General features: G+C 43.9%; 1 protein-coding gene across 1 annotated transcript; it reads left to right on the top strand.

Annotated features, from left to right (window-relative positions):
• The first annotated feature begins 11,696 nt into the window (after positions 1–11,696).
• LOC120044352 (myb/SANT-like DNA-binding domain-containing protein 2) lies at positions 11,697–18,811 on the top strand. The gene is made up of 4 exons (XM_038988973.1): positions 11,697–12,137; positions 16,255–16,510; positions 16,804–16,870; positions 17,121–18,811. Exons 1-4 carry the CDS (start codon positions 11,697–11,699, stop codon positions 18,073–18,075), a joined length of 1,719 nt encoding a protein of 572 aa, XP_038844901.1. The 3' UTR covers positions 18,076–18,811.
• The last annotated feature ends 935 nt before the right edge of the window (positions 18,812–19,746 follow it).

Here is a 19,746-nt window from a genome sequence, read left to right as displayed (position 1 = left end):
GCCCTGATGAGGGAGTAGCCTGTGTTTTGGCCCACCGGGATGAATTACCCCCACGTCTGACTAGGGGATGGCACCTGGGCCTCTGTCACTCTGGGGGAGGTTAGCCTAGAGCCTGGAGCTCCCTGGGGGGAGAGAGGGCTGGACTCAGCTGGAGGAAGCCGCCAAGGCAGATTCTCTTTGGGACGATGTGGATGAAGGGATGTGAGGGCCTTTGGTGTTTAGGGGGGGATTCAGCACAACTATCTGACTTAATTGGGAAGTGGGAGGCGAATGAATTCATTTGGCGTGTGCTGTCATTTTCATTTTCATCTGTTTAAGTATTCTTACAATACCCATACAATATCATAAACTATCTTAAACTTAAAGACTTTTCAAGAAGCTTATTTAAAACTTATTCCAGAAGCTTTTCCAGAAAGTATTCCATTGTTCCCCTTTGTATCACTGTACTTCTAAAAAACGGTTTATGGTACCAAGAACAAACATTGGCTACTAAGAGGCAACGCATGTACCAGTTACAACAGTGCATAATAGTTTAAAGTTCAATTAAGACTAATACATTATGATCATTACTTGATTTTATTTACATAAGTCAAATTTGTTGTGTAAGGCTTCTTTTTCAGACCTCATTTATTGTGTTCTGGTAAAACAAATTTAAGGTATATTTGGGTAAGAGGTACAAAGGTTTGGGGTCACATAGAAATGTCCTTGTTTTGAAAGAAAAGCAAATTTTTTGTCCATTAAAAATCACATAAAATTGATCAGAAATACAGTGTAGACATTGTTAATGTTGTAAATGACTATTGTAGCTGGAAACGGCTGATTTTTTATGGAATATCTACATAGGCGTACAGAGGCCCATTATCAGCAACCAATGGCACGTTGTGTTAGCTAATCCAAGTGTATTATTTTAAAAGGCTAATTAATCATTAGAAAACCCTTTTGCAACTATGTTAGCACAACTGAAAACTGCTGTGTTGATTTAAAGAAGCATTAAAACTGGCCTTCTTTAGACTAGTTGAGTATCTGGAGCATCAGCATTTCTGGGTTTGATTGCAGGCTCAAAATGGCCAGAAACAAAGACTTTCTTCTGAAACTCGTCAGTCTATTCTTGTTCTGAGAATTGAAGGCTATTCCATGCGAGGAATTCCCAAGAAACTGAAGATCTCGTACAACGCTGTGTACTACTCCCTTCACAGAACAGCGCAAACTGTCTCTAACCAGAATAGAAAGAGGAGTGGGAGGCCCCGGTGCACAACTGAGCAAGAGGACAAGTACATTAGAGTATCTAGTTTGAGAAACAGACACCTCACAAGTCCTCAACTGGCAAAACACTAGTCTCAAAGTCAACAGTGAAGAGGCGACTTCTAGGCAGAGTTCCTCTCTCCAGTGTCTGTGTTCTTTTGCCCATCTTAGTCTTTGATTTTTATTGGCCAGTCTGAGATATGGCTTTTTCTTTGCAACTCTGCCTAGTAGGCCAGCATCCCGGAGTCGCCTCTTCACTGTTGACATTGAGACTGGTGTTTTGCGGCAACTATTGAATGAAGCTGCCAGTTGAGGACTTGAAAGCAGGTTGAGAGATTCAAGTTCCTAAGTGTCCACATCACCAACAAACTATCATGGTCCAAGCACACCAAGACAGTCTTGAAGAGGGCACGACAAAGCCTATTCCCCCTCAGGAGACTGAAAAGATTTGACATGGGTCCTCAGATCCTAAAAAAGCTATAATACTGCACCATCGAGAGCATCCTGACTGCTTGCATCCTGACTGCTTGCATCACTGCCTGGTATGGCAACTGCTCGGCCTCCGACCACAAGGCACTACAGAGTAGAGGTCGACCGATTATGATTTTTCAACGCCGATACCGATACCGATTATTGGAGGACAAAAAAGCCGATATCGATTAATCGGCCGATTAAAAAAAGAATGTGTATTTATATATATATCATACACACACACACATTTTTGTAATAATGACAATTGCAACAATACTGAATGAACAATGAACACTTTTATTTTAACTTAATATAATACATAAATAAAATCAATTTAGTCTCAAATAACATGAGAACAAATATTAAAACGAACCACCAGCTTTCATGGGTCTTCAATATTCCCAGTTAAGAAGTTTTAGGTTGTGCAGAAAGCAGAGCTTGTCTGCATGGTCCACTGTCAGTCTGCTCCTCCGCGAAACACAGACCTTATTTGAAGTAGATCATGACATTCTCTATGGAAGACATGAACGGTAAAATAACGAAGGAACCCCTTTCAAGTTCAGCCGCAAGTTATTACAGGAATTATAACGCGTCGACTATTTCTCTCTAATCCATATACCTTTGACTAATCCGGAAACTATCACCTCGAAAACAAAACGTTTATTCCGTTCCGTATTTTATCTAACGGGTGGCATCCATGAGTCTAAATATTCCTGTTACATTGCACAACCTTCAATGTTATGTCATAATTACGTAAAATTCTGGCAAATTAGTTCGCAAAGAGCCAGGCGGCCCAAACTGGTGCATATACCCTGGCTCTGCGTGCAATGAACGCAAGAGAAATGACACAATTTCACCTGGTTAATATTGCCTGCTAACCTGGATTTCTTTTAGCTAAATATGCAGGTTTAAAAATATATACTTGTGTATTGTTTTTAAGAAAGGCATTGATGTTTATGGTTAAGTACACATTGGAGCAATGACAATCATTGATTGATTGTTTTTTATAAGATAAGTTTAATGCTAGCTAGCAACTTACCTTAGCTTACTGCATTCGCATAACAGGCAGGCTCCTCGTGGAGTGCAATGTAATCAGGTGTTAGAGCATTGGACTAGTTAACTGTAAGGTTGCAAGATTGGATCCCCCGAGCTGACAAGGTTAAAAATCTGTCGTTCTGGCAGAACGTTCCTAGGCCGTCATTGAAAATAAGAATGTGTTCTTAACTGACTTGCCTAGTTAAATAAAGACTAAATAAAGGTGTAAAAAAAAAAAAAAAAAAAATCGGCAAATCGGCGCCCAAGAATACTAATTAATCGGCCATTCCGATTAATCGGTCTGTCACGTTCCTGACCTGTTTTCTTTTGTCTTGTATTTATTTAGTTGGTCAGGGCGTGAGTTGGGTGGGTTTGTCTATGTGTGATTTTCTATGTTGGGATGTTTGTGTTCGGCCGGGTATGATTCTCAATCAGAGGCAGCTGTCAATCGTTGTCCCTGATTGAGAATCATACTTAGGCAGCCTGGGTTTCACGTGTGTGTTGTGGGTGTTTGTTTCCGTGTTAGTATTCGTGCCACACGGGACTGTTGTCGGTTGTATTCATTTTGTTATTTTGTTTCATGTTAGTGTTCAGTTTCGATTTAATAAAGTATCATGAGCACTACCCACTCTGCGTATTGGTCCGATCCGTCTCGCCTCTCCTCGTCCGAGGAGGAGGACGAATATGACTACCGTTACACGGTCGACCTCTACTACAGAGGATAGTGCGTACGGCCCAGTACATCACTGGGGCCAAGCTTCCTGCCATCCAGGACCTCTATACCAGGCGGTGTAAGCCACCCTAGTCATAGGCTGTTCTCTCTGCTACCGCACGGCAAGCGGTACCAGAGCGCCAAGTCTAGGTCCAAGCCATAAGACTCCTGAACAGATAATAAAATGGCTAGCCAGACTATTTGCATTTTCGTCATCCCCCCCACCCCTATTTTATGCTGCTGCTACAGTGCATTGCAAAAGTATTCATCCCCCTTTGTGTTTTTCCTATTTTGTTGCATTACAACCTATAATTTAAATTGATATTTATTTGGATTTCATGTAATGGACATACACAAAATAGTCCAAATTGGTGAAGTGAAATGAAAAAAAATTGTTTAAAAAAAAATGTGAACAAATAACATACGGAAAAGTGGTGCGTGCATACTCTCACGCTCGTTGATGGAATGATCGGACCAAGGTGCAACGTGGTAGGCGAACATCGTACTTTATTTAAAATGAACACCGAAAAACAACAAAATACAAAACGAACGTAAAGTTCTGCAGGCTACACAGCAACTATACAGAATCAAGATCCCACAAACTAAGGTGGGGAAAAAGGCTGCCTAAGTATGATCCCAAATCAGAGACAACGATAGACAGCTGCCTCTGATTGGAAACCATACCTGGCCAACAAAGAAATAGAACACATAGATTGCCCACCCAAATCACACCCCGACCTAACCAAAAAGAGAAATAAAAAGGCTCTCTAAGGTCAAGGCGTGACAGTACCCCCCCCCCCCCCCCCCAAAGGGGCGGACTCCGGCCGCAAAACCTGACTCCATGGGGGAGGGTCCGGGTGGGCATCTAGCCTCGGTGGTGGCTCCGGTTCGGGACGTAGACCCCGCTCTGCTTGCTGATCCTTCCGTGGAACTGGACCGTGGATCATTGCCGGAGGCTCCGGACTGTGGATCGTTGCCAGAGGAACCGGACCGTAGATCGTCGCCGGGGACTCCGGACCGTAGATCGTCGCCGGAGGAACCAGACCGTGGATCGTCGCCGGAGGAACCGGACCGTGGATCATCGCTGGAGGAACCAGACCGTGGATCATCACGGTCTCCGGACCGCAGATCGTCGTCGCGGACTCCGGACTGGGAACCGTCTCTGGAAGCTCCGGACTGGGGACCGTCGCTGGAGGCTCCGGACTGGGGACCGTCGCTGGAGGCTCCGGACTGGCTCCATGCCCTGGATTATCACTGGAGGCTCCGGGCCATGGATTATCACTGGAGGCTTCGTACCATGGATCATCACTGGAGGCTTCGTGACATGGATCATCACTACAGGCTCCGGGCCATGGATCATCACTGGAGGCTTCGTGCCTTGGATCATCACTACAGGCTCCGGGTCATGGATCATCACTGGAGGCTTCGTGCCATGGATTATCACTGGAGGCTCCGGGCCATGGATTATCACTGGAGGCTTCGTGCCATGGATCATCACTACAGGCTCCGGGCCATGGATCATCACTGGAGGCTTCGTGCCATGGATCATCACTGGAGGCTTCGTACGTGGAGCCGGAACAGGTCTCACCGGACTGACGAGACGTACAGGAAGCCTGGTGCGTGGAGCTGCCACAAGGCTTACCAGGCTGGGGAGACATACTGGAGGCCTGGTACGTGGAACCGGAACAGGTCTCACCAGACTGGGGAGATGCACTGGAAGCCTGGTGTGTGGAGCAGGCACCGGATACACTGGGCCATGGAGGCGCACTGGAGGTCTCGAGCGTAGAGCTGGCACAACCCGTCCTGGCTGGATGCCCATTACCGCCCGGCAAATGCGGGGCGCTGGAACAGAGCGCACCGGCCTGTGAATGCTCACTGGAGACACAGTGCGCATCACCGCATAACACCCGTGCCTGACCGGTCACATGCTCCCCACGGTAAGCACGGGGAGTTGGCTAAGGTCTGAACCTTGACTCAGCCAATCTTCCCGTGTGCCCCCCCAAACATTTTTTGGGGCTGCCTCTTGTGCTTGCTTCGTTGAGCTATCTCCTCGTATGGTCGCCGTTCCGCTTTCGCTGCCTCTATCTCCTCCTTCGGACGGCGATACTCCCCGGCCCTTGTCCAGGGTCCTGCTCCCTCCAGGAATTCCTGCCAGGTCCAGTCCTCTTGACCACGCTGCTTGGTCCGTAGGTGTTGGGATCTTCTGTTACATCCATCGTTAAATGAAGACCAAGGTGCAGCGTGGTAGGCGTACATTTCCTTTAATATTAAATGTTCCACCAAAAAACAATAAACAACTCAACGAATGTCAAGCTGAGAGTGCAAACACATGCAACACAAAAAGACAAGATCCCACAACAGAAGGTGGGAAAAAGGACTGCCTAAGTATGGTTCCCAATCAGAGACAACGATAGACAGCTGCCTCTGATTGGGAACCACACTCGGCCAAAAACAAAGAAACAGAAATCATAGAATGCCCACCCAAATCACACCCTGACCTAACCAAATAGAGAAATAAAACGGCTCTCTAAGGTCAGGGTGTGACAGATATAGAGTAGATACTTTTGTACCTGTTTCCTCGAGCATCTTCACAAGGTCATTTGCTGTTGTTCTGGGATTGATTTGCACTTTTCGCACAAAAGTACGTTCATCTCTAGGAGACAGAGCGCGTCTCCTTCCTGAGCGGTATGACGGTTGCGTGGTCCCATGGTGTTTATACTTGTGTACTATTGTTTGTACAGATGAACGTGGTACCTTCAGGTGTTTGGAAATTGCTCCCAAGGATAAACCAGACTTGTGGAGGTCTACAATTTTTTTCTGAGGTCTTGGCTGATTTCTTTTGATTTTCCCATGATGTCAAGCAAAGAGGCACTGAGTTTGAAGGTAGGCCTTGAAATACATCCAGAGGTACACCTCCAGTTGACTCAAATTATGTAAATCAGAAGCTTCTCAAGCCATTACATCATTTTCTGGAATTTTCCAAGCTGTTTAAAAGGCACAGTCAACTGAGTGTATGTAAACCTCTTACCCACTGGAATTGTGATACAGTGAATTATAAGTGAAATAATCTGTCTGTGAACAATTGTTGGAAAAATGACTTGTGTCATGCACAAAGTAGATGTTCTCACGACTTGCCAAAACTATAGTTTGTTAACAAGAAATTTGTGGAGTGGTTGAAAAACGAGTTTTAATGACTCCAATCTAAGTGTAAGCAAACTTCCAACTTCAACTGTATGTATTCACCCCCTTTGCTATGGCGCCCCTAAATAAGATCTGGTGCAACCAATTACCTTCAGAAGTCACATAATTAGTTAAATAAAGTCCACCTGTGTGCAATCTAAGCATCACATGATTTTTCACATAGATCTTTCACTGTTCTGAAAGGCCCCAGAATCTGCAACACCACTAAGCAAGGGGCACCACCAAGCAAGCGGCACCATGAAGACCAAGGATCTCTCCAAACAGATCAGGGACAAAGTTGTGGAGAAGTACAGATCAGGTTTGGGTTATAAAAAAATATACAAAACTTTGAACATCCCACGGAGCACCATTACATCCATTATTCAAAAATGGAAAGAATATGGCACCACAACAAGCCTGCCAAGAGAGGGCCGCCCACCAAAACTCACAGACCAGGCAAGGAGGGCATTAATCAGAGAGGCAACAAAGAGACCAAAAATAACCCTGAAGGAGCTGCAAGGCTCCACAATGGAGATTGGAGTATCTGTCCATAGGACCACCTTAAGCCTTACACTCCACAGAGCTGGGCTTTACGGAAGAGTCACCAGAAAAAAAGCCATTGCTTAAAGAAAAAAATAAGCAAACATGTTTGGTGTTCGCCAAAAGGCATGTGGGAGACTCCCCAAACATATGGAAGAAGGTACTCTGGTCAGATGAGACTAAAATTGAGCTTTTTGGCCATCAAGGAAAACGCTATATCTGGCGCAAACCCAACACCTCTCAACACCCCGAGAATACCATCCCCACAGTGAAGCATGGTGGTGGCAGCATAATGCTGTGGGGAAGTTTTTCATCAGCAGGGACTGGGAAACTGGTCAGAATTGAAGGAGTGATGGATGGCGCTAAATACAGGGAAATTCTTGAGGGAAACCTGTTTCAGTCTTCCAGAGATTTTAGACTGGGACGGAGGTTCACCTTCCAACAGAACAATGACCCTAAGCATACTGCAAAAGCAACACTCAAGTGGTTTAAGGGGAAACATTTAAATGTATTGGAATGGCCTAGTCAAAGCCCAGACCTCAATCCAATTGAGAATATGACTTAAAGATTGATGTACATCAGTGGAACTATCCAACTTGAAGGAGCTGGAGCAGTTTTGTCTTGAATAATGGGCAAAAATCCCAGTGGCTAGATGTGCCAAGCTTATACAGACATACCCCAAGAGACTTGCAGCTGTAATTGCTGCAAAAGGTGCCTCTACAAAGTATTGAATTTGGGGGGGGGGGATAGTTATGCACGCTCAAGTTTTCTGTTCTTTTGTCTTATTTCTTGTTTATTTTACAAGAAAACATATATAGCATCTTCAAAGTGAATGTTGTGTTAATCAAATGATTCAAACCCCCCAAACATCTATTTTAATTCCAGGTTGTAAGGCAACAAAATAGGAAAAATGCCAAGGGGGTGAATACTTTCGCAAGCCACTGTACTCTCTATTTATTATCTATGCAGTCACTTTAACTCCACCTACATATAAATATTACCACAATTACCTCAACTAACCTGTGCCCCCGCACATTGACTCTGTACCGGTATCCCATGTATATAGCCTCGCTACTGTTATTTTACTGATGCTCTTTAACTATTAAATTTTTTACTTATCTATTTTTTACTTAATATTTTTCTTAAAACTGCATTGTTAGTCAAGAGCTTGTAAGTAAGCATTTCACTAAGGTTGTATTCAGCACATGTGACAAATAACATTTGATTTGATTTCTTCAACCGTGGCTGTGTGCTTGAGCTGGCATGCATACTGCAGGTGCTGCAATCAGCGCTGGAGATGAATGCATGTAATGATCAATCACACCCACTCGCTAATGATCTGATCCTGAGCACTCAGCGAAGGGGAATGAGATGAAACAGAATTTTATGGTGGGTGTGAAAAGACCCCTACTATGGATGATTTACCCAGATAGGCCGAAGCTTAATAAAAAGCTGTGTGAAAACACCTGAAATTGTCATCTTTTAAAGAGATATGGTCAACCATTTTCTCATTCCTTTTATTTTAGCACCTTTCCCTGTTGTTCATTTTCAATCCATTTATTTTTTTATCTCTTCATGATTTTTGAGCAAATTGCACCATGCAGCCAAAGCAGAGCTTTCAAGTAAAAACACAGCCCTAGCATACCACATTGCCAAGGCTTTGGGACCCAACACATCTGTGACCCAATCAGAGGTTAGCATGGACGTTACACAAATCCATTGCCGAACCGGAGAGAAGATTAATTGCTGGCTTTTAACAGCACACACTAAGGTTGTGTTCAAACACTTTTTAATTGAGCCCACATCCCAATAATTTACTACGAATTTATGGATATGTATTTTTCCATGTTTGTTTTTGCTGAATCCTTGTCCATTAGGGCATTATGCTAATAATAGCTGTACATATTATGTGTTACCCATGTTATGAAAATGTAGCCCTGCTCTGGTCAGAGGGAAATGGATTGAGTAGGCTAGGTAAATGGATCATCCAAAATATCAACATAAGGCAAACAGAAAATGGTGGCTGATTGAAAATTACCATTATAATATTCACAAGTATGATATTGTCCCTCCCTCTCAATCAAATCCCATCTTCCACGATTACATTACCATTTAAATAAAAACACACTCATGAATAGAATGACCATAGAACATGCAAAACTTAGAATTCTAATGACACCACAAGGCATATAATACCAGCCAGCCATAATTAGGAAGAGATCAGTCCATCTTCAAACTTCAGTTAGTAAGACGCTAGGTAAATGGCTGCAGTATAAACCTCATAGCCAAGCATTTTGTCCTGATTGAGTACAAATACAGCAATCACCTCATTAATCTTAAATTATGTCTGCGCATATATATGGTATATAATGGAGATCCTATAATGGTACAGACACAGAACCTAGTCTATTGGACAAATTTGCATTCACAAATATCCAATCACCTATGGAGCTTTTAGGGCTTCTTAAATATGTGCATTTGAGCTGCTAAACACATGACCATGCTTGTGTCCCAAAAGGCACCCTATTCCCTTTATAGTGCATTATTTTATGTAATGCATTATAACAAGAATAGAGTGCCATTTGGGATGCAGCCCAAATGTAATAAGTCATAATGAAAATATGAAGAATTATTCTGTTGACATGAAGCACTCTCTCTGAATTCATAGCCACTCCTCACAACCGGATGTGCAACCTGTCTTTAAAAGTTAGTCTGTCCACATTCTTTCCTGTGTCTGACCTTTACCAAATACCAATCACATGGAGATTGTCAGAAACTATGCCACATAGCCACACAGAGGGCATATGCCCACTGCTGGAAGACAGCTGGCAAAGCAGTTTCTGAATTCACAGTATATCCACAGTAAAATGAGTCCTATATCGACATAACCTGAAAGGCCGCTCAGCAAGGAAGAAGCCACTGCTCCAAAAATGCCATAAAAAAAGCAAGACTACGGTTTGCAACTGCAAATGGGGACAAAGATCGTACTTTTTGGAGAAATGTCCTCTGGTCTGATGAAACAAAAATAGAACTGTTTGGCCATAATGACCATCATTATGTTTGGAGGAAAAAGGGAGAGGCTTGCAAGCCGAAGAACACCAGCCCAACCGTGAAGCACGGGGGTGGCAGCATCATGTTGTGGGGGTGCTTTGCTGCAGGAGGGTCTGGTGCACTTCACAAAATAGATGGCATCATGAGGGAGGAAAATGATGTGGATATATTGAAGCAACATCTCAAGGCATCAGTCAGGAAGTTAAAGCTTGGTCGCAAATGGGTCTTCCAAATGGACAATGACCCCAAACATACTTCGAAAGTTGTGGCAAAATGGCTTAAGGACAACAAAGTCAAGTGACCCCAAACTTTTGAATGGTAGTGTACATTTGGGCCAGATAACTCACACCGGAATAGGCCCGAGCTCAATCCCTGCATCCTTGCCATAAGTAATACTGCGGAAGCCGATTTCACAATAAGAAGTGCTTGTTTCCCATATAGCCTTCTGGAATAGGATACTGAGGATGTGGTCATAATTTCAATCACTGAATTAAATATTAATAATATGTATATGAACTGAATTTGCTTGTTAACCACAGCCAGTGTTTATTTTTTAGAATGTGTTTTACCTGTAGCCTAATCTGACTACTGTTACCGTCAATCTAATGCATTCATAATAACACAAGACTTCAACAACAACAAATTGAAGTTATAGGCTATTTATTACATTGGTTTGCCAGCTCCAGGTAGACTACACAGGTGGCACTAATTGATTTGCAATGACCTCAGTGATATCGTAATTTCAACATATGTATTGTATCAAATGGTAGCCTACAATGGCATATACATTAATAGACTACTTGATGGCCAACAGAGGCAAATATAATTCTCGACATTTAGCCTAATGTCAGTTTCATTATGAACTTTTCCCCATAAAAAGAACAACGCGAGGGAGTTCCATAATTTACATTTCAAATGTCCACACGGGCAGCCCCCGAGACACGAGAACTGAGCATGCGTAAAGCACTTGGCTTGATAGCGTTTTCTTTAAGCAGTCAACATTAGAATGCAGTTTAAACCACCTCCGAGCGGATTTATGTAATGCGCACTAGTGCGCCCAAAGTCGTTTTCCAGTGCTTTATCTCCATTATTTATTCATGTGCATCGGTTCTAGAGTATTAATATGTCTTCTGGAAAAAGGTTTGGAAATAGGTGTCTCCATAATGACAATCTAAATAGTCTACCTACAACTGGTAAAAAGTTGCACGTGCACGCGTGCTGCCCGCTCCTCTCGCTCACGTGACTTAGCCAATAACTGCAGTGCTCTCTCAAAACAAACACACCCCTCCGGCCCTCCCCAACATTTACACGAGAACATGGCAACACCGAGTGCATGCGCACACACAAATTATACAGTGCAGATGGTTTGACCCATATTTTTCGTTTGCAATATTAATTGACCGCCCACCCAATCCACTGAGGAGACGTCAACTCCCACCCCCCGCCCCTTAGCAACAGAAGCAAGATGGCGGCGCCCAGTAACGCTGATCATTCTCCAGAGATATCGACGCCGTTAAAGATACCGAAAACAGAAGTGCCATCACCAGAATCAGAAGATTTGAGCGACAGCAACCAATATCATTCCAATCCCTCCACACCTACTCGATTCTCGCCTCTCAACGTAGGTTTGTCGATTTCTGGGAGCGCAGGCCGAAGTGGATCGGCCTGTGCATCAAATAGCTTCACAGCTTGCCGAGGGATGTCGTGGACCCCATCAGAAACAAACGCCCTTATTGCGGTGTGGGGCAATGAAAGACTGACAGAGGCACGAATGCAGCAGCTGGAGGTTGCAGGCACCGTTTTCTCTGGAAAGGCTCCTGGTCCCGCAATGTACGAGCGGGTCTCACGAGCCCTGGCAGAGCTCGGCTACGAAAGGACCCCATCCCAATGCAGGGAAAGGATGAAGGTAATGGGGGACAGAGTAAGCATGTTCATCTATCACATAGCTAGGTAGCTAACGTTAGCCATCTGTCAGACTCTTGCTAGGCAACTTCGTGCTATGTTCATTAATTTTATGTTAACCAGGATGTTGTCATTGCAACCTTCCTAGCTGTGCCCCATGACTAAGTAACGTTACCTATCTAGATAGCTATACAGAACAAAAATATACACGCACCATGTAAAGTCTTGGTCCCACGTTTCATAAGCTGAAATGTAAGATCCCAGACATTTTCCATATGCAAAAAAAGTGTATTCCCCCAATTTTGTGCACATTTGTTTACATCCCTGTTAGTGAGTATTTCTAATTTGCTAAGATAAACCATCCATCTGACAGGTGTGGCATATCAATAACCTAATTAAACAGCATGATCATTACACAGGTGCACCTTGTGCTGGGGATAATTAAAGCCCACTTTAAAATGTGCAGTTTTGTCACACAACGCCACAGATGTATCAAGTTTTGAGGGAGCGTGCAATTGTCATGCTCTCTGCAGGAATGTCCACCAGAGCTCTTGTCAGAGAATTAAATGTTAAGTTATCTACCATAAGCCGCCTCAACATCGTTTTAGAGAATTTGGCAGTACTGTATGTCCAACCGGCCTCACAACCGCAGACCACATGTAACCATGCCAGCCCAGGACCTCCACATACGGCTTCTTCAGCTGCGGGATGGTCTGAGATGAGCCACCCAGACAGCTGATGAAACTGGGTTTCAGTTTTTCAGAATTTCTTCACAAACTGTTAGAAACCGTCTCAGGGAAGCTCATCTGTGTGCTCGTCGACCTCACCAGGGTCTTGACCTGACTGCAGTTTGGGGTCGTAACAGACTTCAGTGGGCAAATGCTCACCTTCAATTGGCACTGGCACGCTGGAGAAGTGTTCTCTTCACAGATTAATCCTGGTTTCAACTGTACCGGGCAGATGGCAGACAGCGTGTATGGCTTTGTGTGGGAGAGTGGTTTGCTGATGTCAACGTTGTGAACCGAGTGCCCCATGGTGGGGTTATGGTATGGGTAGGCATAAGCTATGGACTACTAACACAATTGTATTTTATCAATGGCCATCACCTCATGTTTCAGTATGATAACGCACGGCCCCATGTCGCAAGGATCGGTACACAATATCTGGAAGCTGAAAATGTCCCAGTTCTTCTCAGGCCTGGATGCTCACCAGACATGTTACCTTTTGTGCATGTTTTGGATGCTCTAGATCGATGTGTATGACATTGTGTTCCAGTTTCCACCAGTATCCAGAAACTTCGCACAGCCATTAAAGAGGGGATGGACAACATTCCACAGGCCACAATAAACAGCCTGATCAACTCTATGCAAAGGAGATGTGTCACGCTGCATGAGGCAAATGGTGGTCACACCAGATACTGAATGGTTTTCTGATGCATGTGAACGCTGTGTGTAACAAATCCGGTGTCAGGATAAATAAAATGCATGGTCTGCTAACTTTCTTTAATTATGTTTAATTACCGCAAACAATGAATGGCAAATGCAATTTTCGTATATACGGGTTCGCTGTTTCACCGCGCAGGATGAACAGGGAACTGGCAAGAAGTACGTAAACAGCTGTTCTTATACCGTGATGACGTCGTTTCAACGCGTCTGTTGGCCTATCACAGTAGAGGCTGGGCCTGGTTTAGACTCTGCCCCCCTTTGCTGGCCCCTTGGCGCGTTCCTTTGTCCACCTCTGGTTGCTGGGTAGATTAGCTCCGTCTTGGGTCTGTCGATTCTACACTAAAACAGTTCCTAATATGGTATTGTCCAGTATTCTAACCTCTTGGTTGGTCTAGAGAGCTGCACCCTTCCCCTCTCCAGACTGTCCACAACTTTTATGGCCTGTGTTGGTCAGTCCTTACACCTACACACACTATACAGAGGGGGGTGTGCGTACATGTGTGTAACAAAACAATATTCCTCTTCAACCAATATGCTAACAGGCTATTATGCATAAACATAAATCCTAACATGCACGACCCTACCTTTTTTTGTATCTGTGACCAACAGATGCATATCTGTATTCCCAGTCATGTGAAATCCATAGATTAGGGCCTAATGAATGTATTTCAGTTGACAGATGTCCTTATATGAACTGTAACTCAGTAAAATCTTTATTGTTGTTGCATGTTGCGTTTTATATGTTTGTTCAGTGTAGTAATGTAGCGAGATAATATAACCAGTTGCCCTTCCCTGAGCTAGATACAGTTGAAGTTGGAAGTTTACATACACCTTAGCCAAATACATTTAAACTCAGTTTTTCACAATTCCTGACATGTAATCCTAGTAAAAATTCCCTGTCTTAGGTCAGTTAGGATCACCACTTTTATTTTAAGAATGTGAAATGTCAGAATAATAGTAGAGATAATGATTTATTTCAGCTTTTATTTCTTTCATCACATTCCCAGTGGTTCAGAAGTTTACATACACTCAATTAGTATTTGGTAGCATTGTCTTTAAATTGTTTAACTTGGGTCAAACATTTCAGGTAGCCTTCCACAAGCTTCCCACAATAAGTTGGGTGAATTTTGTCCCATTCCTCCTGTCAGAGCTGGTGTAACTGAGTCAGGTTTGTAGCCTTCTTTGCTCGCACACGCTTTTTCAGTTCTGCCCACAAATTTTCTATAGGATTGATGTCAAGGCTATGTGATGGCCACTCCAATACCTTGACTTTGTTGTCCTTAAGCCATTTTGCCACAACTTTGGAAGTATGCTTGGGGTCATTGTCCATTTGGAAGACCCATTTGCAACCAAGCTTTAACTTCCTGACTGATGTCTTGAGATGTTGCTTCAATATATCCACATAATTTTCCTCCCTCATGATGCCATCTATTTTGTGACGTGCACCAGACCCTCCTGCAGCAAAGCACCCCCACAACATGATGTTGCCACCCCCTTGCTTCAAGGTTGGGATGGTGTTCTTTGGCTTGCAAGCCTCCCCCTTTTTCCTCCAAACATAACGATGGTCATTATGGCCAAACAGTTCTGTTTTTGTTTCATCAGACCAGAGGATATTTCTCCAAAAAGTATGATCTTTGTCCCCATGTGCAGTTGCAAACCGTAGTCTGGCTTTTTTATGGCGGTTTTGGAGCAGTGGTTTCTTCCTTGCTGAGCGGCCTTTCAGGTTATGTCGATATAGGACTCATTTTACTGTGGATATAGATACTTTTGCACCTGTTTCCCCCAGCATCTTCACAAGGTCCTATGCTGTTGTTCTGGGATTGATTTGCACTTCTCGCACCAAAGTACGTTCATCTCTAGGAGACAGAACGCGTCTCCTTCCTGAGCGGTATGATGGCTGCGTGGTCCCATGGTGTTTATACTTGCATACTATTGTTTGTACAGATGAACGTGGTACCTTCAGGCGTTTGGAAATTGCTCCCAAGTATGAACCAGACTTGTGGAGGTCTACAATTTTTTTTCTGAGGTCTTGGCTGATTTCTTTTGATTTCCCCATGATGTCAAGCAAAGAGGCACTGAGTTTGAAGGTAGGCCTTGAAATACATCCACAGGTACACCTCCAATTGACTCAAATGAAGTCAATTAGCCTATCAGAAGCTTCTAAAGACATGACATAATTTTCTGGAATTTTCCAAGCTGTTTAAATGCACAGTCAACTGAGTGTATGTAAACTTCTTACCCACTGGAATTGTGATACAGTGAATTATGAGTGAAATAATCTGTCTGTAAACAATTGTTGTAAAAATGACTTGTGTCATGCACAAAGTAGATGTCCTAACAGAGTTGCCAAAACTAGTTTGTTAACAAGAAATGTGTGGAGTGGTTGAAAAACGAGTTTTAATGACTCCAACCTAAGTGTATGTAAACTTCCGACTTCAAATGTAGATAGCTATCCGGTAAGCTGACCGGAAGATTGCAGAATATTGTTGAATTTTGCATCTAGTGCAATTGTAAACAATTAAATACCCTCAGTTTCATTTCGAGGCAAAGGATTTCAGTAAATTCTTTCTCAAATCTGGTGTATTTGTGGCATTGGATAGGCCTATAGCTAGCCTAGTAGCTAACACTAACCTCAAGCTCTTCCTCTAACATTCACACATCCATTATGACCCGCAGACGCTGCGACGGTGCTACAGCCGAGTGAAGGAGCACGGTGTCGGCAAGAGGAAGAGCAGCTACTCCATCGAGCAGCTGGAAAAGGTGTTTGGCCAGGGGGGCTGGGACTCCCAGATGTGTGCCCCCGTCCTCATCAACAGCAGTGGCCTGTACCAGGAGATGGAGTCTGACGGCAGCACCATGGAGGACTTCTCCCAGGAAGACTGGTGCAACCAGGTGCTGGCCTCCACCTTCCAGGAGGGAGAGATGGAAACTGGTGAGTGGTGGTGATTGATTGTGGGGTTGACAAAAGTGGGCTATAGTGAAGTGGTCGGCAGACTTATTGTTGTTAAAGGGGTAGGTAGACTATCCAGGGTGCTGGTAGTTCTTTATTAGGGGTAGTTACGGGACTGTGAAATGTTTGGACGCCCTGTCGTTAGTATGCAGGCTATTCCTTCACTCTATGTCAAAAGGAATAATGTAGGAGTTGGTTAATGAGGCCATATGCCTGTCGGGTAGCATTTATTGTGTTATTTTGATGTTGATGGAAAATACTGTTCATTTCTTCAGAGGAAACACAGCCACCAAAGAATGCCAGAGTCCTGCAGCTGCGACCTGAGCCTTCAGAGCAAGTCCAGTATGTATTTTTTCCATAGAATGAATGATCCCTAATAACACTGTGTAATATGAATATAATGCCAAACTAAATGCTTATTTTTTTTACTGCCAAGATGTGATATATTTGAAAAACAAAATCGCTTACAGAAACTTGGTCTCTGCCTCATTCAATGTCCAGTCTTCATCCAAATTAAGCAGCTGTTCTCATTACCAACCCCCCATTGGTTTCAACCAAATCTTGACCGTTCATGTATTTCTGTCCCTGTCAGGAAACAGGAAGTGATGCAGAACGTGGTGCGTATCCTGGAGTCGGTGCAGTTGAAGTGGGAGCACTTTCAGACGTGGACGGACTTCTCCCGGCTGCACCTTTCCAACAAGCTGGCCATTTTTGGCGTGGGCTACAACACGCGCTGGCGAGAGGACATCCGCTACCACTACGCAGAGATCAGCTCCCAGGTGCCCCTTGGCAAGCGGCTGCGTGAGTACTTCAACCCAGAGAAGGCAGAGGGCCGTGTCATCATGACCAAAGTGCAGAAGATGAACTGGAAGAACGTGTATTATAAGTTCCTGGACATCACCATTAGCGAAGCACGCTGCCTGGAACTGCACATGGAGGTGGACTGGATCCCCATAGCCCAGGCCAGGGTGACGGGCTGTAGCAACGGGACCTCCAAGTATCTCCTACCGGGGGGTATCCCCAAGACTTACGGCCTGTACGCCATAGGCTATGAGGACATGGTGGCGGAGTCGCACTACGCAGGGGAGGATGAGGCTCCAGCCTCTCCACTGCAACACCAAGACACTGACCAGAGCTTGCCTCTCTCTGGGTCATCGGGCTCTGGCGGCTCCGGGTCCGAGAGTGTGGTGAGGCTGGGGGGACGAGCGAGGGAGGGGGAGAGGACTGGGGCCAAAGTGACCTACTGCTACCTGGGCATCGCAGAGGAGAGGACCTTACAGCAGTGTCTGTTCCAGCACTTTCAGAGCTCAGGCAAGCACTACAGCCGCAGGGAGATCTCGGCCGTAACATGCTTCCTCCAGGGGAATTGCAGCGGCACCAGCCAGCAGACCAGGGAAGAGGGCCTCTCCTTGGGCCCTGAACATTCGGCCATATACATTAAATTTATCGAGGTGGAGCTAGATTTCCTCTCTGCTGGCTCACTGTTGGAATGTCTAGAAATTGCAGTTGGTTACTCTTTAAAGTACAACAACAAAGAGGCGTTGTAACGCTTGTTGTTTTGACTCCCATTAACTGGAGGATTGAACGGGGGCCAGAGGGACATGCAATATCTCTTTCCCCCAATTTAACTGCAGACCTGAGTTCAAATGCTATTTGAAATCATTCAAAAAATACTTCAGCTGGGCTTGATTGAGCTTGCCTTGGTCAATGGAACCAAAAGAATTGTCACAAAACTGTAAACCCCAGCTATCTGACACACTCGGCAGGCAATAGCAAACACAGAAAAACATTTGAAATAGTGTTTGAACCCCCGTCTGTGTACATGCTGTCTTATGAGGGGATGTGAGAGGGGAATGGCTACTGCTGGTTGCATTTCCCTACCTTGAGGATATAGCAGTGGACATACAGTATATTTGTCACAAGAAGATGGTGTGCACTTGTTTTAAAACTGCCTTTACATTTCTTTGAATTTGGATGTCTATCGTCAGGTCTAAGGTGCCAGAAAAATATCCAGGGGTAAAGATCACGTAAGGAACTTGAACCAATTCTATAGAGGACCTAGAGGGGCAATATGAATGAAGATATTGAATCTATCTCTATATAGAAATATATATTTAAGAATATATATTGATGTTGTCAAGCATTCCAGCATTTATTAACATTATGAATTTCAAAGAAGTATGTTAATGTTTTGATATATATATATTATTGGTTAACCAGTGTCTTTGTGTATTTTTGTTTCCAGGTCACAGTCTTGTGTTTTGAAAAAATAATAAACAGGGCACTGACCATCATTTGCCACTCATTGAATAGTTCTAGATTCCAGTGTGCTCATTTGTAGGTGTTGGGTCCTTGTCTCTGCATACTGCTATCTAGTGATGACCCGTAGGTCCTATCCTTACCAACCTTCCTTGCAGGAGAGCCAATGCTTCATGCACCACTTCTGTCACTAGATGGCAGCAGATAGCCATAATTGAGAAGTTACAGGCATTGCGTTTCTTAAACACAATCCAATGGTGAATATACAGGTAAATGCCAAAGTAATGGAAACACCTGAGTAAATGGACACAAAAGTATATTTTAAGCAGGTGCTTCCATACAGGTGTGGTTTCTGAGATAAGTAAGCAATTAACATCCCATCATGCTTAGAGTCATGTATACAAATGCTAGGCAGGCCATTATTTTGTCTACCATGGCCATGCCTCCATAGAATGACAATGCCCCCTCCCCCCCCCCCCATCCACAGGGCATGAGTGGTCACTGAATGGTTTTATGAGCATGAAAACGATGTAAACAATATGCCATGGACATCTCAGTAACCAGATCTCAATCCAATTGAACACTTATGGGAGATTCTGGAGTGATGCCTGAGACAGCGCTTTCCACCACCATCAACAAAACACCACATGATCAAATTTCTCTGGTCAAAAGTTTTAGAACACCTACTCATTCAAGGGTTTCTTTATTTCTACTATTTTCTATATTGTAGAATAATAGTGAAGACATCAAAACTATGAAATACCACATATGGAATCATGTAGTAACCAAAAAAGTGTTAAACAAATCAAAATATATTTTATATTTGAGATAATTCAAAGTAGCCACCCTTTGCCTTTGACAGCTTTGCACACTTGGCATTCTCTCAACCAGCTTCACCTGGAATGCTTTTCCAGCAGTCTTGAAGGAGTTCCCACATATGCTGAGCACTTTTTGGCTGC

The sequence above is a fragment of the Salvelinus namaycush genome, chromosome 3 (assembly GCF_016432855.1).
Source record: "Salvelinus namaycush isolate Seneca chromosome 3, SaNama_1.0, whole genome shotgun sequence".
Lineage (NCBI taxonomy): Eukaryota > Metazoa > Chordata > Actinopteri > Salmoniformes > Salmonidae > Salvelinus > Salvelinus namaycush.
This window is presented reverse-complemented; position numbering and strand designations above follow the sequence as displayed.

Bases quoted from the DNA above. Each gene is read 5' to 3' on its own strand.
- LOC120044352 (XM_038988973.1), top strand. From the start codon at position 11,697: ATGGCGGCGCCCAGTAACGCTGATCATTCTCCAGAGATATCGACGCCG. The intron at 12,138-16,254 runs GTAATGGGGGAC...TATGACCCGCAG, and splicing joins AATGCAGGGAAAGGATGAAG to ACGCTGCGACGGTGCTACAG. The intron at 16,871-17,120 runs GTATGTATTTTT...TGTCCCTGTCAG, and splicing joins GAGCCTTCAGAGCAAGTCCA to GAAACAGGAAGTGATGCAGA.